This window comes from Aspergillus puulaauensis, chromosome 1 (assembly GCF_016861865.1).
Source record: "Aspergillus puulaauensis MK2 DNA, chromosome 1, nearly complete sequence".
Taxonomy (NCBI): domain Eukaryota; kingdom Fungi; phylum Ascomycota; class Eurotiomycetes; order Eurotiales; family Aspergillaceae; genus Aspergillus; species Aspergillus puulaauensis.
The window spans coordinates 4,629,301-4,649,372 of NC_054857.1; the positions used below are offsets into that span (position 1 = coordinate 4,629,301).

The 20,072-nt window shown below is 51.7% G+C and overlaps 7 protein-coding genes across 7 annotated transcripts; 4 read left to right on the forward strand and 3 right to left on the reverse strand.

Moving 5' to 3' along the window:
- Nucleotides 1-788: 788 nt before the first annotated feature.
- On the reverse strand, nt 789-2,441 carry APUU_11840A (uncharacterized protein; the record flags this gene model as incomplete). Its single annotated transcript, XM_041697975.1, has 3 exons — nt 789-912; nt 1,139-1,935; nt 1,998-2,441. The coding sequence occupies 3 exons, from the start codon at nt 2,439-2,441 to the stop codon at nt 789-791; spliced, it is 1,365 nt and encodes a 454-aa protein (XP_041551206.1).
- A 696-nt stretch (nt 2,442-3,137) lies between these two features.
- APUU_11841A (putative calmodulin) lies at nt 3,138-4,133 on the reverse strand (the record flags this gene model as incomplete). Its single annotated transcript, XM_041697976.1, has 3 exons — nt 3,138-3,538; nt 3,605-4,076; nt 4,131-4,133. The coding sequence occupies 3 exons, from the start codon at nt 4,131-4,133 to the stop codon at nt 3,138-3,140; spliced, it is 876 nt and encodes a 291-aa protein (XP_041551207.1).
- A 640-nt stretch (nt 4,134-4,773) lies between these two features.
- On the forward strand, nt 4,774-7,286 carry APUU_11842S (AFI1/MesA family protein; the record flags this gene model as incomplete). The annotated part of the gene is made up of 3 exons (XM_041697977.1): nt 4,774-5,411; nt 5,476-5,536; nt 5,592-7,286. 3 exons carry the CDS (start codon nt 4,774-4,776, stop codon nt 7,284-7,286), a joined length of 2,394 nt encoding a protein of 797 aa, XP_041551208.1.
- Nucleotides 7,287-7,963: 677 nt separating this feature from the next.
- Nucleotides 7,964-8,968, reverse strand: APUU_11843A (uncharacterized protein; the record flags this gene model as incomplete). The annotated part of the gene is made up of 1 exon (XM_041697978.1): nt 7,964-8,968. One exon carries the CDS (start codon nt 8,966-8,968, stop codon nt 7,964-7,966), a length of 1,005 nt encoding a protein of 334 aa, XP_041551209.1.
- A 941-nt stretch (nt 8,969-9,909) lies between these two features.
- On the forward strand, nt 9,910-11,304 carry BUD16 (pyridoxal kinase; the record flags this gene model as incomplete). Its single annotated transcript, XM_041697979.1, has 6 exons — nt 9,910-9,960; nt 10,024-10,034; nt 10,108-10,187; nt 10,235-10,447; nt 10,508-10,625; nt 10,683-11,304. 6 exons carry the CDS (start codon nt 9,910-9,912, stop codon nt 11,302-11,304), a joined length of 1,095 nt encoding a protein of 364 aa, XP_041551210.1.
- Nucleotides 11,305-12,842: 1,538 nt separating this feature from the next.
- On the forward strand, nt 12,843-14,077 carry APUU_11845S (phosphotransferase family protein; the record flags this gene model as incomplete). The annotated part of the gene is made up of 3 exons (XM_041697980.1): nt 12,843-12,941; nt 13,023-13,318; nt 13,378-14,077. The coding sequence occupies 3 exons, from the start codon at nt 12,843-12,845 to the stop codon at nt 14,075-14,077; spliced, it is 1,095 nt and encodes a 364-aa protein (XP_041551211.1).
- Nucleotides 14,078-18,491: 4,414 nt separating this feature from the next.
- Nucleotides 18,492-19,900, forward strand: APUU_11846S (uncharacterized protein; the record flags this gene model as incomplete). The annotated part of the gene is made up of 3 exons (XM_041697981.1): nt 18,492-19,468; nt 19,527-19,724; nt 19,783-19,900. The coding sequence occupies 3 exons, from the start codon at nt 18,492-18,494 to the stop codon at nt 19,898-19,900; spliced, it is 1,293 nt and encodes a 430-aa protein (XP_041551212.1).
- Between the last annotated feature and the right edge of the window lie 172 nt (nt 19,901-20,072).

Sequence of the window (20,072 nt, forward strand, 5' to 3'; positions counted from 1 at the left end):
GATAGAAAAGAAGCATGTGTTTTACGAATCGTATGGATTCCGAATTTTTGATTTAATGAAAACCATCTACGCCATGTCAGCCTCTAGTTAATGATAAGGTACCAGGTTTGCCAACGCAGTCAATCGATCATTCCATTCCAGTCATCAGTCATCGAATGCTACGCTATCTCGAATAGAGTAAGTATATCATGATGCATGCATTAATCATTTCCTTTTCCTTTTCCTTCGATTGCCGCGTATGTCATGCCGAAGTTGGCAATACTGGCAGTCCTTCATCCATTGGAATGGAACCCGACCTCCTTGCCTTTGCCCTAATCAATCCATCCACATCAGTCGTTCAATGCAATCGTGTTAACGTCTCATAAATAAAGCAATGTAATCCCTCCATGTACGCGGAACCGCAAGAATGGGGATAAAAAAAATTAACAACAAAAGGCCTATTGAAAAAGGCAAACCAATGTCTCTCAATAGAAACAGAAACGCCACGTGTGAACAGAATGGAGCAGTCCAACAACAAACAAGCCCTAAAAACAAGGGCGTAAAGAAGAAATAATAATAGTTAGTTAAACAACACCTAAATAATACAGGGACCGAAATTTGTATGCGTGGAGTCAGGGAGACGTGGATTTGAGATCCGGCTGGTAATGTGGGTTTTATTCATCCCATGGATTCCCCGAACCAAGCGAACCTGAACCGGACTTTGCAACAGGAGCTACAGAAGACAACGGTACAAAGCTCGAGTTGGATGTGCCGTATGCAGGGAGGTAAATGATGTGAGTGCATGCGCGTCATTTCGCATGGTCTATTAATTCGGCGTACAGGGGATCGGGGATCTTGCGAACAATTAGGGCGGCCAGAGCGATAGTCTCTTTCGCGTCGAGGGGTGGGAATGATCGGAGAATTTTGTTCGGACTGAATATTTTGAAAGAGCGAGTTAGATGAATTAATTGACTGATCGGTTGGAACGAGTAGTGGAGTAAAAGCAAGCGTAAACGCAAGTAATTTGGATGAGAAGGGGAAATAGATGTGGCTGGTCAACTAAAAACTGGGCCCAGGTTGTGGCTGGCTGGCTGGCTGGCTGGCTCGGAGATAGATAAAGGAAGAGAAAAAGAAAACATAGAAAAGGGGTGATACGTACTTTGAGCTTTTCAGGAGGGTGTCTCTCATCAATATCAGTTGCGCCACGATGCATAGGATGTTGAGATGTGGCCCATAAGCAAATAGGAAATCCCACAGATGGAGGACTTCAGGGAGCGGAGGTGTGCATGCACAGAGCGTCAGGACTGATGGGAATGCGTATAATTTCGCTTGTAATCCCTTGGAGAATAGATAGGCCGCCAGTTTGGGTTCCACGATCTCTAAACATCGGTCAACAAGGTTGAGCCCTCGATGAACACCGTCCATGCCACCCCGGATGTAGCCGGGGCATTCACGGGTGATGAAAGTGTGGAAAAGCGCAAATGCCTCGACTTCGCTGCGGGCTGCGTAGAGGAACGGAGCGCAGAGGACGTTCATGCCCTGCACGTAGATTGCCGACTCGCTGGTGATGCCAGGGCTAACTGCTGCTGTGCTGCTATTGCTACTGATGAGGCTGCTGGGCGTCATCTCCTCCACTGACGGTTCTTCTTCTGCGATGCTTGGCGGTGTGTTGATGAGGAGTTCCATCTCACGTCGGCGCGAGGATGGACGGGACTTGGGCTTGTTCTTGATCTTCGCATCGTGAATCTTCCATGCCACTGCATTCAACAATCGGATGAGGCTAGCTTCTGTGACACGGCGTTTGAAGAGCGGATCGGTGGCTAGGGTGCGGAAGGTGTCGTTGCGGATTTTTGTATATGCAGGCGAACGTCCACGATGGATAAGGGAGAGGTATTGATCGGTAGGGAGTGGTGGGATATCGAGGAGGATCAGCCATAAGTAGACTCTATATGTTGACTGGATGTAAGGAGTTAGTAAATAGCAGTCCACAGAAAGACAACTTATAAGGCGAACTGTACCATGCCATCGCCGTCTGCTTCTACTCTTGTAGATAGAACCAAGTATCGCAGTTCCTGGAGCGTTTCTTGGAGGTTCCCCTGTTGGGGACCGTCTCGTAACAACGTTTCTAAAGGGGACTTCTTTACTCCAAAGCCAGACCCTGTCTTACGTCCAGGCCGTCGCTGGGCAGGTATCGTTGGAGCACCGCGGGATGAGGCGTCACTGTTCGATCTCGCGCGACGATGTGTTCGCAGCCGGACAGGGGATTCTAACTGGGTCGGGTGGGAGAGCTCGTCGGGTCCTGCGGAGGAGCGGGCGGAGGAGAGCTGGGAGGATATGGGAGGGCCGGAGGAGAGGTTGTGGTGAGACTGGATCTTACGCAGGCCTCGCATCGTCCGTGGTGATGGAGAACCGGCCAAAGCAGCCAAATTGAGCTGAGCCTGCGTGGGAAGTTGAGATGACATGTTGACGTTGGTCGAGGTCTGGATTTGGATGGAGTCGGGGGTGGTCGCGGATGGCGGCGGGGGAACACACCATCTTCCAGTCAGCCAGCAACGAGAAGACGGTCCATGAATGGTTTTGCGGAACCAGAGATGCAGTCAACTGAGAATGAGCGCTAAGCAAGGATCGAGAAATATTTCGGTGGCGGGCGGTTTTCGCAGGAATGCGGAGCCTCGATCTAAGGTGCAAGCAAGTCTAAGCTTGTCCACGCGGCGCTAATAGTAATGGGGAATAAGAGCATTATTTGCATACGCTAAACCGCTTTCCTTTATACACGCGACAATCCGCTTGTGCACAAGACAACAGATGTCTCATGCCTACGACTTTATGATGGTCGGTTTCGACACACTGGCCATGTATCGCCACGTGCTTCCGTAACCTTACTGCCCCAGCCACGCTCTGACTGGGCCGTTTTGGCTTCAAACATTGGTTGCTTTAAGGAGCTACATTGCAACTAGCCATCTATAACGCTCGACGTGATACATGTTTCCTTGCATATAGTGTCCACCAACATCAATAGCGGTTCAATTTGCTCCGCAGCTACCAGAGCGCCATCTGAAATCATTCCTAAACAAACCGTGCGGCCTGAACGCCTGTCCCAGTCAAAACCGCAATAAATAATGACCCGTAATATAGTGGCATATCTCATTAGCTGTGCCTCACTTCGCTTTCGCTTGTCCATTCTCTGTTCCCCCCGTAACGGTGTTGACGAATTCCTGGTATCTCAGCACCTCTCCTCTCTTTCCATTCCCTTGAGCCTTGCCGAGTTTGCCCCCAAACGCCTTGCGGCCTGTGAACCCGCTGAGGACTTCGTTGATTTCCCGGTCCGTGAGTGGGCGCTCTCCATCGTCTGGGGAAGTATTCAAAAGCGCGTCACGTAGTTCTTCCACATCGACCTCGCCGCTATCATCTTCGTCAAAAGCCGCTAAAGCATTGACCAGTTCTTGCCTGGACGATAATGGTGAGAGTAATTGAGAAAGAGTATTTAGGAAGGTAGGGAAGTTAATTGTCGAAGAACTTCCTGGAGGGAAGAATTGGGACAAAGTGGACGGGTCTTGGCCTGTTTCCGATACAGTTGTTAGCTATAACTATGGTTGGAGACATCAAAATTGAAAATTTCACTTACCAACATTCACAAGTACATCCGCCACATCTTCTTTGTCCACGAAACCATCGTTATCTCTGTCCAGGACCTGGAAAGCCTCTCGTATCTCTCTGAGCTGCGCCGGGGCCAGCCTAGCTGCCGCATCGGATGAGGCAGCCATCATACTAGTCGCTTTTGCCTCCATGCTCGATGGTGATGAATCTATTGCGCTTGCTCCTCTGCTTGGGGACGACGGAGAATCCCTGGAGAATCGAGGCTGGGGTATCGGCTCCCGGCTCTTGGGGGAGGCATCGTGGTCTTCAACAGTATAGGATTGATTCAATTTGCTTGGCGATACAACCGGGGTATATCCTCTGCTCGGGGAGCTCCCTGGTGTAGTTGGGCGAGCTTGTGTCGGAGGGGAACTGGGGGTCGATGGTCGTCGGAAAGGTGACGCACGGGGAGAGTTAAAGGACAGCGGGGAAGGGCGAAAGGGAGTATTGCTGGAGGGGACCTATAAGTATGTAATTAGCGGGCGTTATAGGAGGGTTGTTTAAAATCAGCTTACCATGGTGATTAAATGTAATCGGAGCCAGTTTCTTGCCGCTGTTAAGGACAATGACAGAGGAGAGCGAGGCTATACATACTTCCTAGAAAGGCAAAGGACCCAAACAAAGCAAACTCGGAGACGCTGAGTCAGCCGGAAGAGGCACGTGCGGGGCTTATCCAAGGACTATAGGCCGTATACACAAATCTCGCTATACACAGCATACGAACAAATTGTGGCTATAGAAGATCGAACAAACCAAGTACTGGGTAAACATTAATATTACACTGCGTTGAATACCATAAAAAAAAATGCCGTGGCCACTCCAAAGCACGATTCACCACAGCGAGACTTCCCCGCTGTGGAGATCTGATCGGTTCGTTTCCTTTTTCGGCCTCTCGGTTTCCCCCTGAGTCTCAAATCACTCCGACAAGACATGCTTCACTCCGTCGATCTGACTGCTAATAATCCTCCTGTCTTTGCTTGACGTTTTTCTCCGCAACTCACTAAATGGACTAGCTCCTGGCTTACCCTCGATTGGCCCATTGATTGAGCATGCCGCACCTCGTGCTCGCCGGCTGTCTGGAGCTCTCCCACCTCAATTAACATCCCACTCTCAATCCCCGTCCTCTCCGCAGAGTCCCTTCCCCTCACAACAAAGAAAATGAACGTTACACTGCCTATGCGGACTTCAGATGGGACGGGGAACTCGTCCTCTAGCCCTCCAAAGTCAAATGGACTTCCTCGCCTATCACCCTCCCCATCATTTGTCCAGAAACACTCCCCCAGAAGCTCCGATGCATCAAATATCCGCCGCCTTGACCAGCAGACTGCTGGGCCGGTTTCAAAGCCACGCCGATGTAAATCGCAATACCCCCGTGATTCACCCGAGCGCCACGTGGAATTCATCCTCGTTGCGTCCTTCCACATTGATCGGGGTCCAATTATGGAACACCAGTATCCGGGACCCATTAGCAGCGATGAAGGCATGTTGGCAGAGCTGATGCTGCCGGATCAGACACACGTTCGGAGCCAGGATTGGACTATATTCTTCTTGCACAAAGACACAAGCACAGAGGCGGATGAAGAGGACCCAGCGTCGGGAAAGAAAAAGAAGAGGAAAGGGAAGAAGACACAGACATCCTCGGGCGACAACGAAGAAGACAGTCCTGATTTGGACGATGATTCTGGGGAGGACACGGAGGAAGACGAAAGCAGTGATGAAGAAGACGGCGGCGAAGGGCCCCCTTTGATGTATGTGCTCAACCTGGTCAACACGAAACAGGACAACACTGTCAAGCGGTAAGTTTCCCCATCCGACCTCCAGAGCTCTGTTGTGTGAGGATAACAGCTGACGTGTTATCAGAGGTGCCGTAGTCAAGGCGATGGCCATTTGTACACGGCATTCTTTCCTTCACATATATAAAGTACGCAGCGTTTCCATGAACATCTTCCATGAATGATCGTCCTAACGGAAAATAGCCTATTTTACTTTTAGCCCTGGAGGACTACTTTAAATCACCATACCCGGAAACCCTTGAAACGCTTTACAATGCCGTGAACGCCATGGACTTGTCTCCGATGCCAAAGTTGAACCTGCTCGAACGCCAGATATTGCAAGCCAGCAATTGCAAGGATATGTTCATCGAAAAGTTTGAACAGATGATTCATCAGCGAGCAATTGAGGATGGGGAACTACACGAAATCGACGAAGACAACCCACCGTCACCAAAAAGGGGCCCTGCACCGCGCTACATAGTCCCTCGAGATACCCATGAATTTGAGTCTAAAATCATTTATCACGACATTCCTATTCCAGTGAAAGTGCCGACGGTTATCTGGCCTGAGATTGTAGGCGATTTTTCGCTTGTCAAGCTCATCCAAGTCTTTTCCGCACCTCATGCCGCATCACCACAGTCTTTCGCTCTCCATCCTCATTTAACCACAAGTGGTGCCTACACCCATCCGATCATCATTCTCGTTAACGCAATGTTGACACAGAAACGGGTTGTCTTTCTTGGCCACAACCGACCATCTGGGGAGGTTGCAGAAGCAGTACTAGCTGCATGTGCGTTGGTATCTGGTGGGATTTTACGTGGTTTCACCCGTCATGCGTTTCCCTACACGGATTTGACGAAAATCGACGACCTCCTGCGGGTGCCGGGATTCATTGCAGGGGTCACAAATCCAGCGTTCGCCAATCATCCAGAATGGTGGGATGTACTCTGCGACCTGCCTACAGGCCGGATTAAAATCAGTAATCACATTGAACCGGCACCAGTTACCGACGGCTTACTGTATTTCCAGCAGCAGGGCCCGGTGAACATGGGAGGCCCAAATGCCGATCCCAGCGGAGATAATCTGTTCATGGAAGATGTCCTGCGCAGTATCGCAAACCGATACGGCGAGAACGCGATCAGGGCCAAATGGCGCGCCTACATCACGAAATTCACACGGGTTTCAGCCGCATTCGAGGAGATAGTTTACGGAGCGTCAAACTTGTACATTATCGGACCCAACGAGGAGCTTTCTCCTGAGAGCCCCAGCGGCCTGCAATCAGATCCAGGCGATCCAACAACGCTGCGCGGCCACGGTTATGTCTGGGCAGACGAAGCCTCCAAACAACGCGAACTGATGGCGTCTGTCTCTCGTATCGAAGGCTGGCGAACTACTAGATCCTATTACTCTTTCATTCAAGACATTGCAGCAATGTACTATCCCGCTCGCCCCATCCAGAAACCCGACCTCTACCATCACCATGACCGCCTCCGGATGCTGAAACTGCCCTCCTTCGACGCCGGCAACATCTATCTCGCTCTTGCGCATTCGATCAAAGACTACGCCGGCATCTGCCAGCTTCTAACGGTCACCCCCGAGAGCCAGGCAGGCCTGTTCTATATCTCCATGGGTCTTCTCCACCCAGACCAGAACGTCCGCGAGGCAACAGCGGACCTTCTTGAGCGCATCGCTCTCCACCCCGCAGGGCGACACTTCTGGGCACAGCTCAACCGGTTCGCAAAATCCGCTTACTTTCGCATTAAGCGCGAGAGAGAGGCAGCCGCGAACGCGAGCGTGTCGCCAGTACTAAACAAATCGCCAAGCGACAGCTTTGGTCCACCGCAGAGCTTGGTTGGGGTTGCAATGGGTGCTGGTGTGCCTTCTCATGGAAGTCAATAATGCTCTCACATATCAATCAATTAAGCGTGGTAAATGAGTGTTCTTGTTGTTTGAAGCGATGGCCATATGCTTATTTTTTTTTCTGTTGACCTTTGTTTCTCCGTCCATATTATATTATACTATAAACCCCCTTTCCCCTTTTCCTTCAGCCTATATGGGTGATATATTTGAGTTGGATATACCTCACCACCTACCTGAGTTAGAACGTGTACCTATTGTATCTACTGCGATTCAGAGAATCCAGCTGGAATGTTTCCAATAAGGAAGAAGAAGTGAAGAAGAAAGTGGCCACGCGGCATGATGAATGAAATTGCAAGGCTAATAGAACTAAAACTCAGTAACAACTGTTTCTAACGTGTATTCTTGATTCTTTTTTCATTAACTGTTTATTTTATACTGCAATGCAGTGAATGCACCAAGAACATACTTTTTTTTCGCATATTAGGTTTATATAGTTGGTATATTCACAGATCCAGCAATCAAATGCCAAAAGGCCAGTCGTTGTCATCATCCAAACATGATCAAAATCAAAACCGGGACGACAACGCTAAAAATAAGATAAGGAGTGTAAGAGTGCCAAAGGCGAGATACGCTTGCTAATAGAATAGTAATGGTATATGTATATATAGAAGGGAGGTTTGAAGAGGCGGTCGTAGGGATTGTGGTGGTTGGGTATCTCATAATGATACTAGGGCAGCGCCTACTGTTAGGGAAAGCCAGAGAGGGAGTGAGACAACTTGCTGCGACGAAGCAGCAGAGGGTACGTCGTCCTCTTCACCAACGGTGATGTTAACCTTTGCGAAATCCGCACCGCACCTGCCGTTGATTGCTTTGGCTGAGGGAAGGTACGAATCTGCAAGCGGCTGGTCCTTGACCTGAGCCCATTCGCTGAAGATGTCTAGAGCTGCCTGGAGGCAGGGGCCGCAGGTTGGGGTGGATGAGGAGTCAATCGAGCTGCCATAGGGGAGGAAGTAGATGTCGTAGTCAACCGGGTTGGAGGAGTTTGTGACGGCATCGACGAAGCAGTAGTCTGATGTGTCCGGGTTTTGGAGGCAGGTGGCACGGTAGATGGGTTCGTAGGTGATCATGTCGTAGTACGCGTTTGCGACCAGGGGGTTGCCGGCTTCGTAGTCCTCGCCGCAGTTGTCGTCGTCGAGGAGGTCGGAGGCGAAGCTGGACATAGTGGAGGAGCAGGACGAGACGTCGGCAGAGCAGGCCGTGTCGAGGACATGCGATGTGGAGGCGGCGGACCTAAGAGTGTGGAAGAATCCGGTAGAGTCGCGAAGGAGCGTAGAGATGGCATGGCAGTCGGTGAAGCTGGAGTCTGCGAGAAACTTCTTGAAGAAGCTTGGGCAGCTCTTTGTGGTGAAGTTGTTGGAGAGGCTGGTGTCGAAGGCCGTGGGGAAGCTAGACGATATCGACGATCGCTGGATGAGAGATCCGATTTCATCGGCCTCCACCTGAAGATGCTCGTGGGCGTGTCCCTGATGGTGGATATTCGTCCCAGCGATGGGTGGAGCATCTTTGACGGGCACTATGTCGACGATCTCTTGGTCTGGACCAGGTCGCGAAACACCGGCAGATTCTGTCGCAGTCTCTTCAGCGAGAACTGCTGGAAGGACCAAAGCCCAGACGAGCAATCCCCGTACGTGGGCGAAGTTGATCCATGATTGTGGGCGCATTCTGGCCAAGGCGTGGCTTCGTTACGGTCGGCTTCGATGATGGGAGTGAGAGTGGCATAAAAACACGAGCGGCGGACAGGCGTAATGCGATTAGGATTAGAATAGTTGAGCAATAACAGCATATAAGCAAAAGACGAGAAACGAGTGTGAGGCCAGTCCGAGGATTATGGGCAAGACATTGTACTGTATACTCCAGAGAGTGGCAGAGCGACTGGACGGACTGTGCAGTGCAACAGTCACATGGAAACAAAGGACCGAATGGCCTAAAGCAAAAGAGCGAATGACAAAGAAAGCGCAAGGATAGAGTAGACAAGAGGGAAGAGGGAAAGAGAAGGGGAGGAGAGGAGGAGGAAGAGGATTAGGGGCGATGGAGATGGTGCCCGTCAAAGAGACTGCGACTGAGACTACTTTAGTGTGCCTGATCGAAGCGTCTGGACTCTGCCCATCAGCCATTCCTTTTACGACGTGAAGCCCCCCACGACAGCCTCCGGATGGCCAATTATTCTCCCGCTATTCGAGTCCAAGATTGCGACTTTCGTCGAGCTTAGGGCTGACTGGCAGCCTGCTTTTGGGCCAGTCTCTGCCTCTCTCGTGTCTGCAACAGCGTGCCTGGTGAACAGCACCACTCCCAACCCTGAAGGACCGTACCGAGCCATTGCGTCCTTTTGCGAGTCCATCTCGGGCGTAGAATCTACGGCAGAATACGAGGACATCGCATCGTGTTGAATCGAGGATACTCGACCGCAGGAACAGAAGCCCAGTGTCTACCAATCAGAGGGTCGAGAACTCCTCCACAAAAACTGCGTCGAGTCCACTTTGTCTATCGCAGTCAGCAACCGGAGAGCATCATGACTCCTCCAACTTCCTGGTCGCTGTAGACAAGACACCCGCGCCCGCGTCAGGACCTAACTCTTCTCCTCTCCTCTCTTCTCCTCTCCGCCATGTCCGCAGATCTGGTCCCCGAAACGAGGGTCCTTGCCGTTGCCAGCCATGTATGTGCTTCCCCCCACTCTGCCAGCCCACCACTTATCAGGCTTGGACACTGACAATTGCAGGTTGTCTATGGGTATGCCACCCCCTTACTATGTTTCCAGTTTTGGATCAGACGTGTAATTACAGCCGAGCTGACACGATAGAAGCCATGTCGGTAACAAAATGGCAACCCTCGTCATGCAGTCTCTGGGCTGTGATGTTGCCGCTTTGAATACCGTTCATTTCAGTCAGTACTCGCCCCCATAGTTATATTCAAAGCTAACTTGGTTCCAGGCAATCATACTGGCTACCGCCAGTTCAAGGGCACTAGGGCAACAGCAGAGGAGATCAGAAACCTCTATGAAGGCTTGTGCATGAGCAACCTCACAGACTTTGATGTCATGCTCTCCGGCTATGCGCCGAGTGCTGCTGCTGTTGAAGCCGTCGGGTCTATCGGTCAAGACCTCCAACGCAAGGCTGCAGCCCGTCCCGGTTCTTTCTTTTGGGGTGCGTTGTCCACTTATGTTTCCGCCGTCTTCACCAAACTAACAGCACCAACCATATCAGTCCTGGACCCCGTAATGGGCGACCAAGGCCGTCTATACGTCAACGACGATGTAGTACCAGCATACAAGAACATTGTGCAATATGCCGACTTGATCCTCCCAAACCAATTCGAAGCCGAGTACTTGCCCCTCCTCCATCCCCCAACCCAATAACTAACCGCCCACCCCGCATCCAGAGTCCTCTCCGGCATCCAAATAACCTCCCTCCAAACCCTCGCAAAAGCAATAACAACCCTACACGCAACCTACAAAATCCCCCACGTAATCATCACCTCAGTGCAACTCTCCAAACTCTCCCCATCGCAAGAAAACCCCTCACCAAACTCCACCCAGAACCTCCTAACCGTGATCGGCTCCACAACCCTCTCCAGCGGCAAACCGCGCCTCTTCCGCATCGACGTCCCAGCCATAGACTGCTTCTTCAGCGGCACAGGCGACATGTTCGCCGCACTAACCGTCGCCCGCCTCCGCGAGGCCGTGTTCGCCGATCGCAACCCAGACCTCCGGAACACAAAGTCCTGGGTATCGGGCGACGATGTACGCCCCACGGAGCTGCCGCTTGCAAAGGCCACCGAGAAGGTTTTGGCTAGTATGCACAATGTGCTGGAGAAGACTAATGAGGCGAGGGATGTGGAACTCGCGGCCACTGCGCCTGCGTCTGGGGGAAGCGAGGAGGTGCAGAAGAAGGAACATCTACGGCGGACGAAGGCTGGCGAGATTCGACTGGTAAGGAACGTGAGGTTTTTGCGGGAGCCTACGGTGGAGTTCAAGGCGAAGGAGTGGGAGGGGGACTATTGAAGTCTATATCTAACGGGCCCAATCCAATATGTTGGGTTACATTGCATGCATTTGCCCCGGTTCCCAGTGCCCAGTGGCAGTAAGTTAGCTGGAGTGCTGTCATTATCATCACTAAACAACATAGAGAGCATTGCTAGTATTCCGTTGTTGTTTTTATTGTTATTTTTAGATCATGAGCAGAGGCAAGAGCTCGACTCTGGCATCCCATCTATCTAACGTATCGTTCGTTTCGTAGCGTATTTGTTACTCAAGGCGAGTCATGTCCAACCAGAAATAATTCTTCTCATGTACGGAGTATATCCTTATCCAGCTTACCACGGAGGAGCTCCCCTAGTTCCCGGTACTTCCAAACCCACCAGCTCCCCGAACACTCTCTGCCAGCTCCTCAACAACCTCAACCTCGGGTGTGTAAATCTGCATTCATGTGTCAGTATCCAATGACATAAAATATGTAAGAAGAGTGTGGAAGAGTATACCCTCTCCAAAACAAGCTGCGCAATGCGGTCCCCCTCATTGATCGTGAAATCCACATCGGAAAAGTTAAACAGCAGAACCTTGACCTCGCCTCTGTAATCAGCGTCGATCACGCCGGCGCCGGTATCGATGAAGTGCTTCGATGCGAGTCCGCTTCGGGGAGCGACACGGCCGTCTGGATTTCATAATTCCAGTTAGCTTTCTTATTTTTCTCTCTTAGGGGGGTTGGGTTTCGCCATTGGGTGGGGTAGGTAACATACAAGTCCCCTCGGGAACAGCAATTGCGATTCCTGTGTCAACGAGCGCCTTTCCCTTTGCTGGGATGACGGTTTCCTTTGCGCTGTAGATATCGTAGCCTGCGGCGAAGGCGGAGCCGCGAGTTGGGGCGCGAGCGGTGTCGATAAGCTTTTTCACCTGGAGAGAAGGGATGGGGGTGGCGGCGTTGTTGGAGCCCATTTTGGAGGTTGGTTCGGATTCTGTGGGATTGGAGGCTGTGTTTGAGGGCTTGGGTCGTTTGGCAAGCGGCGACGCGGGGAGGGAGGGAGGTTCGTGGGTTGCTGTGGTGGTTTCTTTGGGTGGTGGAGTGGTCTCCTTGGTCATGGTATGGTTGGTGAATGGATCAGGGTTGAGATTGAGGAAGAGAAGGAGGATATGAAAGAGGAGAAAGTGCGGTGTATGGCCTGCAGCAGAGACGCAAGCGATTGTCGAGTTGATATAGACTCCCGGAGCTGGAACGCGTCTGGCGGTGAGGGGCACGCGTAAAGTGGGAGGCGTCTGTTTGCTGCGTTTGCACCTCCATGAGTAAGCAGGGCCGAACTGCGCACATGGTCTGTCCAGGATGGCGTAAAGTGAGCCGACGCCCCGCAGAAACCAATTGTTGTTGTCCAGTTGGGCCTCGGTCCGGCTGTGGAAGCTGGGGAGGCATTGCTCTCCGAGCCATCTTATTACCGGCAATGCTTCTGTCCTGGTCATGAGTCCCCTTTGGCTTCAATTCCTATATCTAAGTTGCCAAAGGACTGACCCATAACTGATCACATATTCATTGCATTTGACGCATTTGGATCATGGCAGGTACCGTACGTCAACCGATCGATGTTCCAGCCCTGGAACGGTATATCGACCAGAATGTACCCATCATCAAGACACCACTGGAGGTAAAACAGGTAACTCAACCAACAAATCAAACCGCGGCCATGGAGCCAACCCGAGAAGAAAGAACTAACCCTCATTGTCTTGTCTCCTAGTTTGGTTTCGGCCAATCCAACCCAACCTACCAGCTCATCGCCTCCGACGGAAAGAAGTTCGTTCTGCGCAAGAAGCCGCCAGGCAAATTATTGTCGAAGACCGCACACAAGGTTGAGCGGGAATACAAGATTATCCATGCGTTGGAACAAACGGACGTGCCTGTCCCCAAGGCGTACTGTCTCTGCGAGGACAACAGCGTAGTTGGGACACCCTTCTACATTATGGAGTTCCTGGATGGGAGGATATTCACCGATCCCGCAATCCCGGAGGTATCTGCTGAGGAGAGAACAGCTTTGTACGCAAATCTATACCTTGTGATTCTGTAATCGTATGTCAGTGACTAACGTTGTGCAGGTGGAAGGATGCCGTACGAACCTTAGCCAAATTCCATCGCGTCGTCCCCAAGTCCATCGGGTTAGAAGGATTCGGAAAACCAACAGGGTTCTATGATCGACAGATCGCCACGTTTACGACAGTCTCCAAGGCCCAATCTCAAGCCGTCGACGTAGAATCGAAGGAGCCGGTCGGGGAGCTGCCCCATTTCATGGAGATGGTGGCCTTCTTTCAGGACAAGAGCACACAGCCAAAGGACCGTGGGACGTTAGTGCACGGCGATTACAAGATTGACAACATGGTCTTCCACAAGACCGAGCCTCGTGTTATCGGCGTGTTGGACTGGGAAATGGCCACGGTGGGACACCCGCTCTCGGACTTTTGCAACCTCACCAGCCCATACTTCCTCGAAGGAACGGAATACCAGGTGGAGAAGTTCAGGCCAGGCGCTGTTGCCGGTTTGCCCACGCGAGAGGACTGCCTGCGGTGGTACAGCGAATATGCCGGATGGGATCCGACGCCTGAGATCATTTGGGGAGACGCATTCTTTCAATGGAGGAGCTCGGTTATCATGCAAGGCATCAAAGCACGCTATGCCTTGAGGCAGGCTAGCAGCGCGCGTGCCGCAGAGTATGCCCAAAAGACGGTGCCATTTGCCCTCGGGGCATGGGAGCGAGTACAGAAGGTACAGGCCGTCCTTCGCCAGAAGGGCAAATTGTAGGGAGAGCCATGCCAGCGTGCCAACCCGGCCGAAAGCCAGGACCTTTTAGTTCAGTAGTTGACTACCTACGGAAGGAACCTTGTGGAGACTAGAGAAAAGGCTCTCGATTGCGTGGCGTTGGATTGTTTGTGCGGCCTATTAGCATCTACATGTCACGTCATGTCATGTCATATACGAATAGATATACATATATATCTCCACGACCAGCGAGTTATTTCATGTTAGACAACCTGTTTCGAGGTCAGTGTGTTCGCAGAGAGTTTAAATCAATCGATATAGTTAAAAAAGGATCAGATCAGATGATATCAGCTAACCAGCCAGACTTGAGTAAACCCGGTGGTCAGAATTATTGCAGCTCGTCGCGTTCATGTCTGAGCGCTTCCCCACCTGGCACTCGAAAGGATGCGCTTCCCGTAAGCCTGCCAACTGGCTTACATCCATCGTGCAGGAGGGGTTCAAACTTCAAACATCCAGGTTGACTTCGAGCTCTCGAGGCAAATGTTCATGCAGGTGAGGGCCGTCTAGTGCGAACAAAGAACCAAGGATACGAATCCCAGCGATCTCGGAACAGATATGATTGGGGAATTGGTGGCGGCGTGGGTTGCGAAGGAGGAGATAATTGCTGCGTCCACGATCCTGGAGGTTCTCAGATGAGTTATCGACTGCGCCAAGAGGGAAACACCCGGCCCAGTGAGGCGCAACCAACGCATCGTCAGCAATGCATGAGGCGGGCGGCCTCAAAGCTCACGGGTAAACGGGGTTCTACAACTGAAACTAATTGGGTGCGGCTCATTCGGTGCTTTTTTCTTTTTCCTTTTTTCTGTGAGTCGACGCTGATCCGCCTTGAGTCTTGACCCGCCTCAAAAGCCTATACTCCGCAGTATTATAGGCACGACGACAATGAGAGTACGACCTTCTGACTGACTAGAAGTTGGAGGTGTGCGTGTCAACCAATGGCGACCAATCCGATAACCTACTAAAAGGAGCTCTCCCGGTATGTCCACGCACGGAATTATGATTGAGCGACTAGTGGGGACCAACACTCCGTATTGAGACCTCCAAAAACGCCAAAAAAAAAAGCAAAAATAGAGAGAGAGTCGAGTTCACAACCAGGATCTGGGCAGAGGCTGGTTGGAATGAAGACTGCTGAGTCGCTGACTTGGAGATGGGTTAGACTTAGACTGGACAAGGAGCGTTGTTCGAGAATGAAGAGGGGCGACACCAATGTAACGATGTCACATTGTTGAGCGGCTCTCGCGCCTTGATGAGTGAAGATCAACGCATTATTTATCTGAAGCACTGGGCGGCGGTTTCATCAACCATGAATCGGATATTGCCAGATTGAATAGGAATGTGACCAGCAACAAGGGCTCGTTGTGGTTAGACAAGGGGGACAGGCTTGGGATCGCTCCCTGTCTGTCAGACGGCCCATATTTCTCGTCTCGACGTACTCCGAGTAGTCAGCGGAATTGCAATGGTGTTGTGCTGCCGGCGAATTTATCCATAATAATGTTTGTTTGCGAGGATTTGGAGAGACGGACGAGGACCTTCTCCTCAAGCTCCTTCTTGGGGCCAGACTTGGAGGGAGGATCAGTCGGACCCGGTTTGGCCAAGCGCTTTGGGCATCGTCAAAATCCACGAACGGAGCGTCAACAGCTCTTAAATTGCATCCAATACGGAATGCTCTGGGCAACGGAGGAGGATGATACAGCGGCTCTGTGGTCTCGGGTTGACCCTCCTTCAAGCCGCATTCCCTCCGTGAGGAGTCGCAAGTCTGAGGGTTGTTTCGCCCTCCACAAGTTGCAGGTGTGCAGGCCGCATGGGGGGAGTGGGCTCCGTAGTGGAGAGGGGAAAGACAGGGAAACGTGGCCGATCACTTCACTGCAAAGTGACAGTTGCTGCCACGAATCACCCAACCACTGTGTGCCAAGGGAGATTAGCCCATTCCTGCTGACCAGGGAGGCTGTCGAGGAAGGTCCTTTCCACAGAGGCCGTCTGATCTGTTCGTGGGTCCCATCTGCGGTTGAGCCCTTTGAAATCCGTGAAGAAGAGCGTTGTTTCCAGAATCCCAGAAATCCAGCGAGAGCGGGAAGCAAGGGCGCTAAAGTAGTCAACTTTCACAGAGGCCCGTGGATTGTGGAAGCTCGATGGTCTCCAGGCTTGGATCTGGACTGGACTACCCCCGTGCTACATTGTACTCGTGCGCGTATTCCAGGTCCCGCCAGCCACGCCCAAGGTTGACTTCCTCATCTTCCTTAGCCCCGATTCCCTAGTCTGGTTTATCCTTTTCCTGCCTTTTCTTTTTGCTCTTCGCATACGTAGATTGTTTCTTTTTTGCTTTCCCCTCTCCACGAGTCCAAGTCGGGCTGGAGGTGGATATGCTTCGTGGCGGTCAGCGAGGGCGCATTGCAGCCTTAGGTACCAACTGCTGACAGCACGCACTGCTGTTCCACCCGGCGCAGGAAGCTCCCAAAGCAGGGAGCTCCCAAAGCAGGAAAGCGAGATCTCGTGGTCTATATCGTGAACAAGAAGCGAATACGAGTAAAGCCTGTTGAGGATCCCTCTCGAGGTTGTCTGGAAGTCGAAGGACACGGCGAATCCTTCAGGCAAGTTCCACGGCGGTTCTCTGCAGAAGAACGACGAGCACTTCAGCCTCCTTGTCAGCAGCACCCAATCAGCAGTGCAGAGATAGAGCCTCATCAGTGTGAGTGGAGCAGACTGGAGCCTGAAATTGAGTTAGTCTCGTTTGGTCGCTCGTGCTGGTGGTCGCGGGCGTGGCATTACGAAATGCCGGAGAACATCTCAAGCAATCAATTCTCCTTCCTTGTTGAGCCGGCTTGAGGCTACTAACGAGTGACTCGCCCTCGAAACTCTTTTAACACCCAATCACATCTCGCAGCCGGCGGCGGACTCGGCAGGTTTCGTCGGGATTATTATTAAATCCCAATGTTATTATTATTATTTTCTTGCATTATTCTTCTCATGCCCCCTCCCCACCTCTGTTCGCCTTGAGATAATTATTTCGATGATTGCCTGGGTGGCGGCGTCTGCAGTCATCCCCTCCTGTGACTTTCTCTCCTGAGGTGCTTGCTTCTTCCTCTCCATCATCATCATATATGGCAGTCACCGGAGGTTACGGTGAACCTCTGAGCCCCCGCTGATCAGTTGAATTGCAAACCTTCACGGGGTTTCAAGAAAACCCAAGAATCCAATCTCTCCCCGTTCGGGGACCTGACGGACTCACGGAAGTGCCACTTCTCCACTCCATCGTCCAGATTTCGAGTGGTTCCAGAATCCAAGGTGCGGCGCTTCTGGCTGATTTCCCGCTGCTTCCTCTGGATCACCTTATATTATTATTATTATCACCCCATCATCCCTCTCGTCTGCAGCCTCAACCACTTGACCGCTTCAGAGGCTCTGGCAGCTCTGCGCCGTGTCCACCTTGCCAAGCAGCCCGAGTGAAGAAGACCTGAACAGGAACCACCGTCCAGTCCCTACGTTGCATTCCCTGTCTTTTCTTCCCTGATCTACGCGCCGTTCTTCCTCTCTCCATCATCATCCTTTCCTTTTTGCTTCTTTCTTTCAGATCTTCCCTCTTGTATTCGCTTAATCGCCTTTTCCTCTTCTTCCTTCTTTTTTTTTTTCCGCGGCGTGAGGTCATTCTACGGCTGCTGCAAAATCACCGAGCAGCCTCTCTGGCGCTTCCACCCAGGCTTCCACCAGCTCACCTGCGATCGACGCTGGCGTCATCTCAGTCCTTTAGGAGCCGGTTTTCTCTCCATTCCAGGACTTCTGTTCCCCAGCTATTTTCTAAATCTCGAGCGGAGGGGCTGCCTTTGACCTCTCGCCGGACCTCGCTTCTTGAGCCTCAACCGGTGCGCGACTTGTCTCCGATTGAGCCTCATCCGTTCCTGGAAAACAGGTGAGCTTATTTCGCCTCCGCTTTCCACAATCAACCCATGCTCTTGCTCCCAACCCTGCTGTCACCATGCAATCTGTCTTGACAACTCCTCATCTTTTCCGCTATTGTTACTTGCCGTCTGGGTTTCACTGGTGACTCTCACCCAACGTGTCCTCCCACCTCTCGCCTGTGTAACCTATTTCTCCCCTCAACCCCTCGAGGCTTATTGTCGCATTTCTCTGTAATATCTTCGCGTGTATTGACTTCTTTCCAGATTTAATCGTGTCGCCTAGCTTGGTCTAATGGTCTAAGTGAACTCATTTTCTCTTATCTTCTTCAACCTGGGTGCTGTTTTGGAGTCTCCATCAGGAAAGACCAGAAAGCGGGGGAAAAAAAGAAAGAAGAAAAAAAGAAAGACCATAGGAATACCTCGCCCAAGAGAGCCAACTAAACAAGCTCAACGGCTTTGCGATAGAGGCTGGCGCTCCTGATGCGCCAAAAACCGCCGCCTCCATGACCGAAGCAATGGGCTCCGATTCCCCACCGCTTGAAGTATTCAAGCCGAATTTCAACCCCAGGAAGTCGACGCCGCCCCCATTTGAAAGTCAAGAGCAGTCATCGCAGCACGATGACGCCAAATTTGAGAGTAAGAATCCCCCTAGATCTGGGAAAATCGAGCTCCGTGTTGGGCAACAAGCGGCCGATGATGTCCTATGGCGAAATTCAGATCCTCACGGCTTTTGGAGGTCTGCAAACAACTCATTTAGTCAAGGAGATGCTTCCAAGGGTCACCAAAACCCGGGCGACTTGAAAAGGCTCTCCTCTGAAGCACTTGAGAGGCTTGAAGGACCACAGGGACGTGTGATTCTCCCACCTGTGGGGGAACAGCCGAACCCATCAAACAAACACCGTAAACTCCTGATCGACCAATTCACGCTACCGGCGCTTCAAGACCCGTCAACAGGCCATTCGCCCAATGCTTCCAACACAAAATTACCGCCCATTCACACCCAACTCGGGCCTGTATTACCGCCACCGCCCACCGGACCCCCTACACACACTACACGGGCACCGTCATTCTCGCTACCTCCCGTCACCGCCATCTCCCCGCCTATGCCGAGGGTTGAACCCAGCCCTCGGGACCATTATCGCGTGCCATTACCCCAGTCAAAGATACCACCTACTCCGTATTCACATCCCTCGCCTGTAAGCTTGCAAGCTGCGTCTGTTGCGTCGTCGCCGGTCTCACAGCAGCCTTGTTGGCGAGGCGCCAAACCACTCGGGCCTTATCCATACGACTCGCAATCTATAGCCTCCAACAGGAGCCCAGCGGCAAGTTATCCGACGCCGATTGATCATGCCTCGGCATGTGATCCTGGAAGCTTCACGCCTTCGTCGCAAGGCAACGTGGCAACTGCTCCGACAGGTACATTCAAATGCTCACATCCTGGATGTTCAGCAGCCCCCTTCCAAACGCAGTATCTACTAAAGTAAGCCCCCAAACCTGATATAAACATAAGAAAAGGAGACGTATCCTGATAGGCTTAGTTCACATGCGAATGTCCACTCGCAAGATAGACCTCACTTCTGCCCAATTGAAGGTTGCCCACGTGGTCCTGGGGGGAAGGGGTTCAAACGGAAGAATGAGATGATTCGCCACGGGCTTGTCCATAACTCCCCCGGATACGTATGTCCATTCTGTCCAGACCAGCAACATAAATACCCGCGGCCCGATAATCTCCAGCGGTAAGTGCTTTACGCTTTTTTTCAGTTCAGTAAAATGGACCATGCTAAACAACGGCAGGCATGTGAGGGTCCATCATGTGGACAAGCATAAAGATGACCCGGCTCTCCGACACGTTCTCTCACAACGACCAGAGGGAAACGGCCGAGGGCGACGACGTCGAATAAATCCTCAATAGCCTTTGTGCCGATTATACAATGTTTCAATTCGAGCGCTGTTAGGAGACGGCTTTCTCCATCCACCGGAGAATAACGCGGCCGACTCATGAGAGGATCACAGCACATGCATAATGATATTTTGTTTTTATCTCTTATTTTTATTATTCAGCGATACCAGATGTTAGAACATTT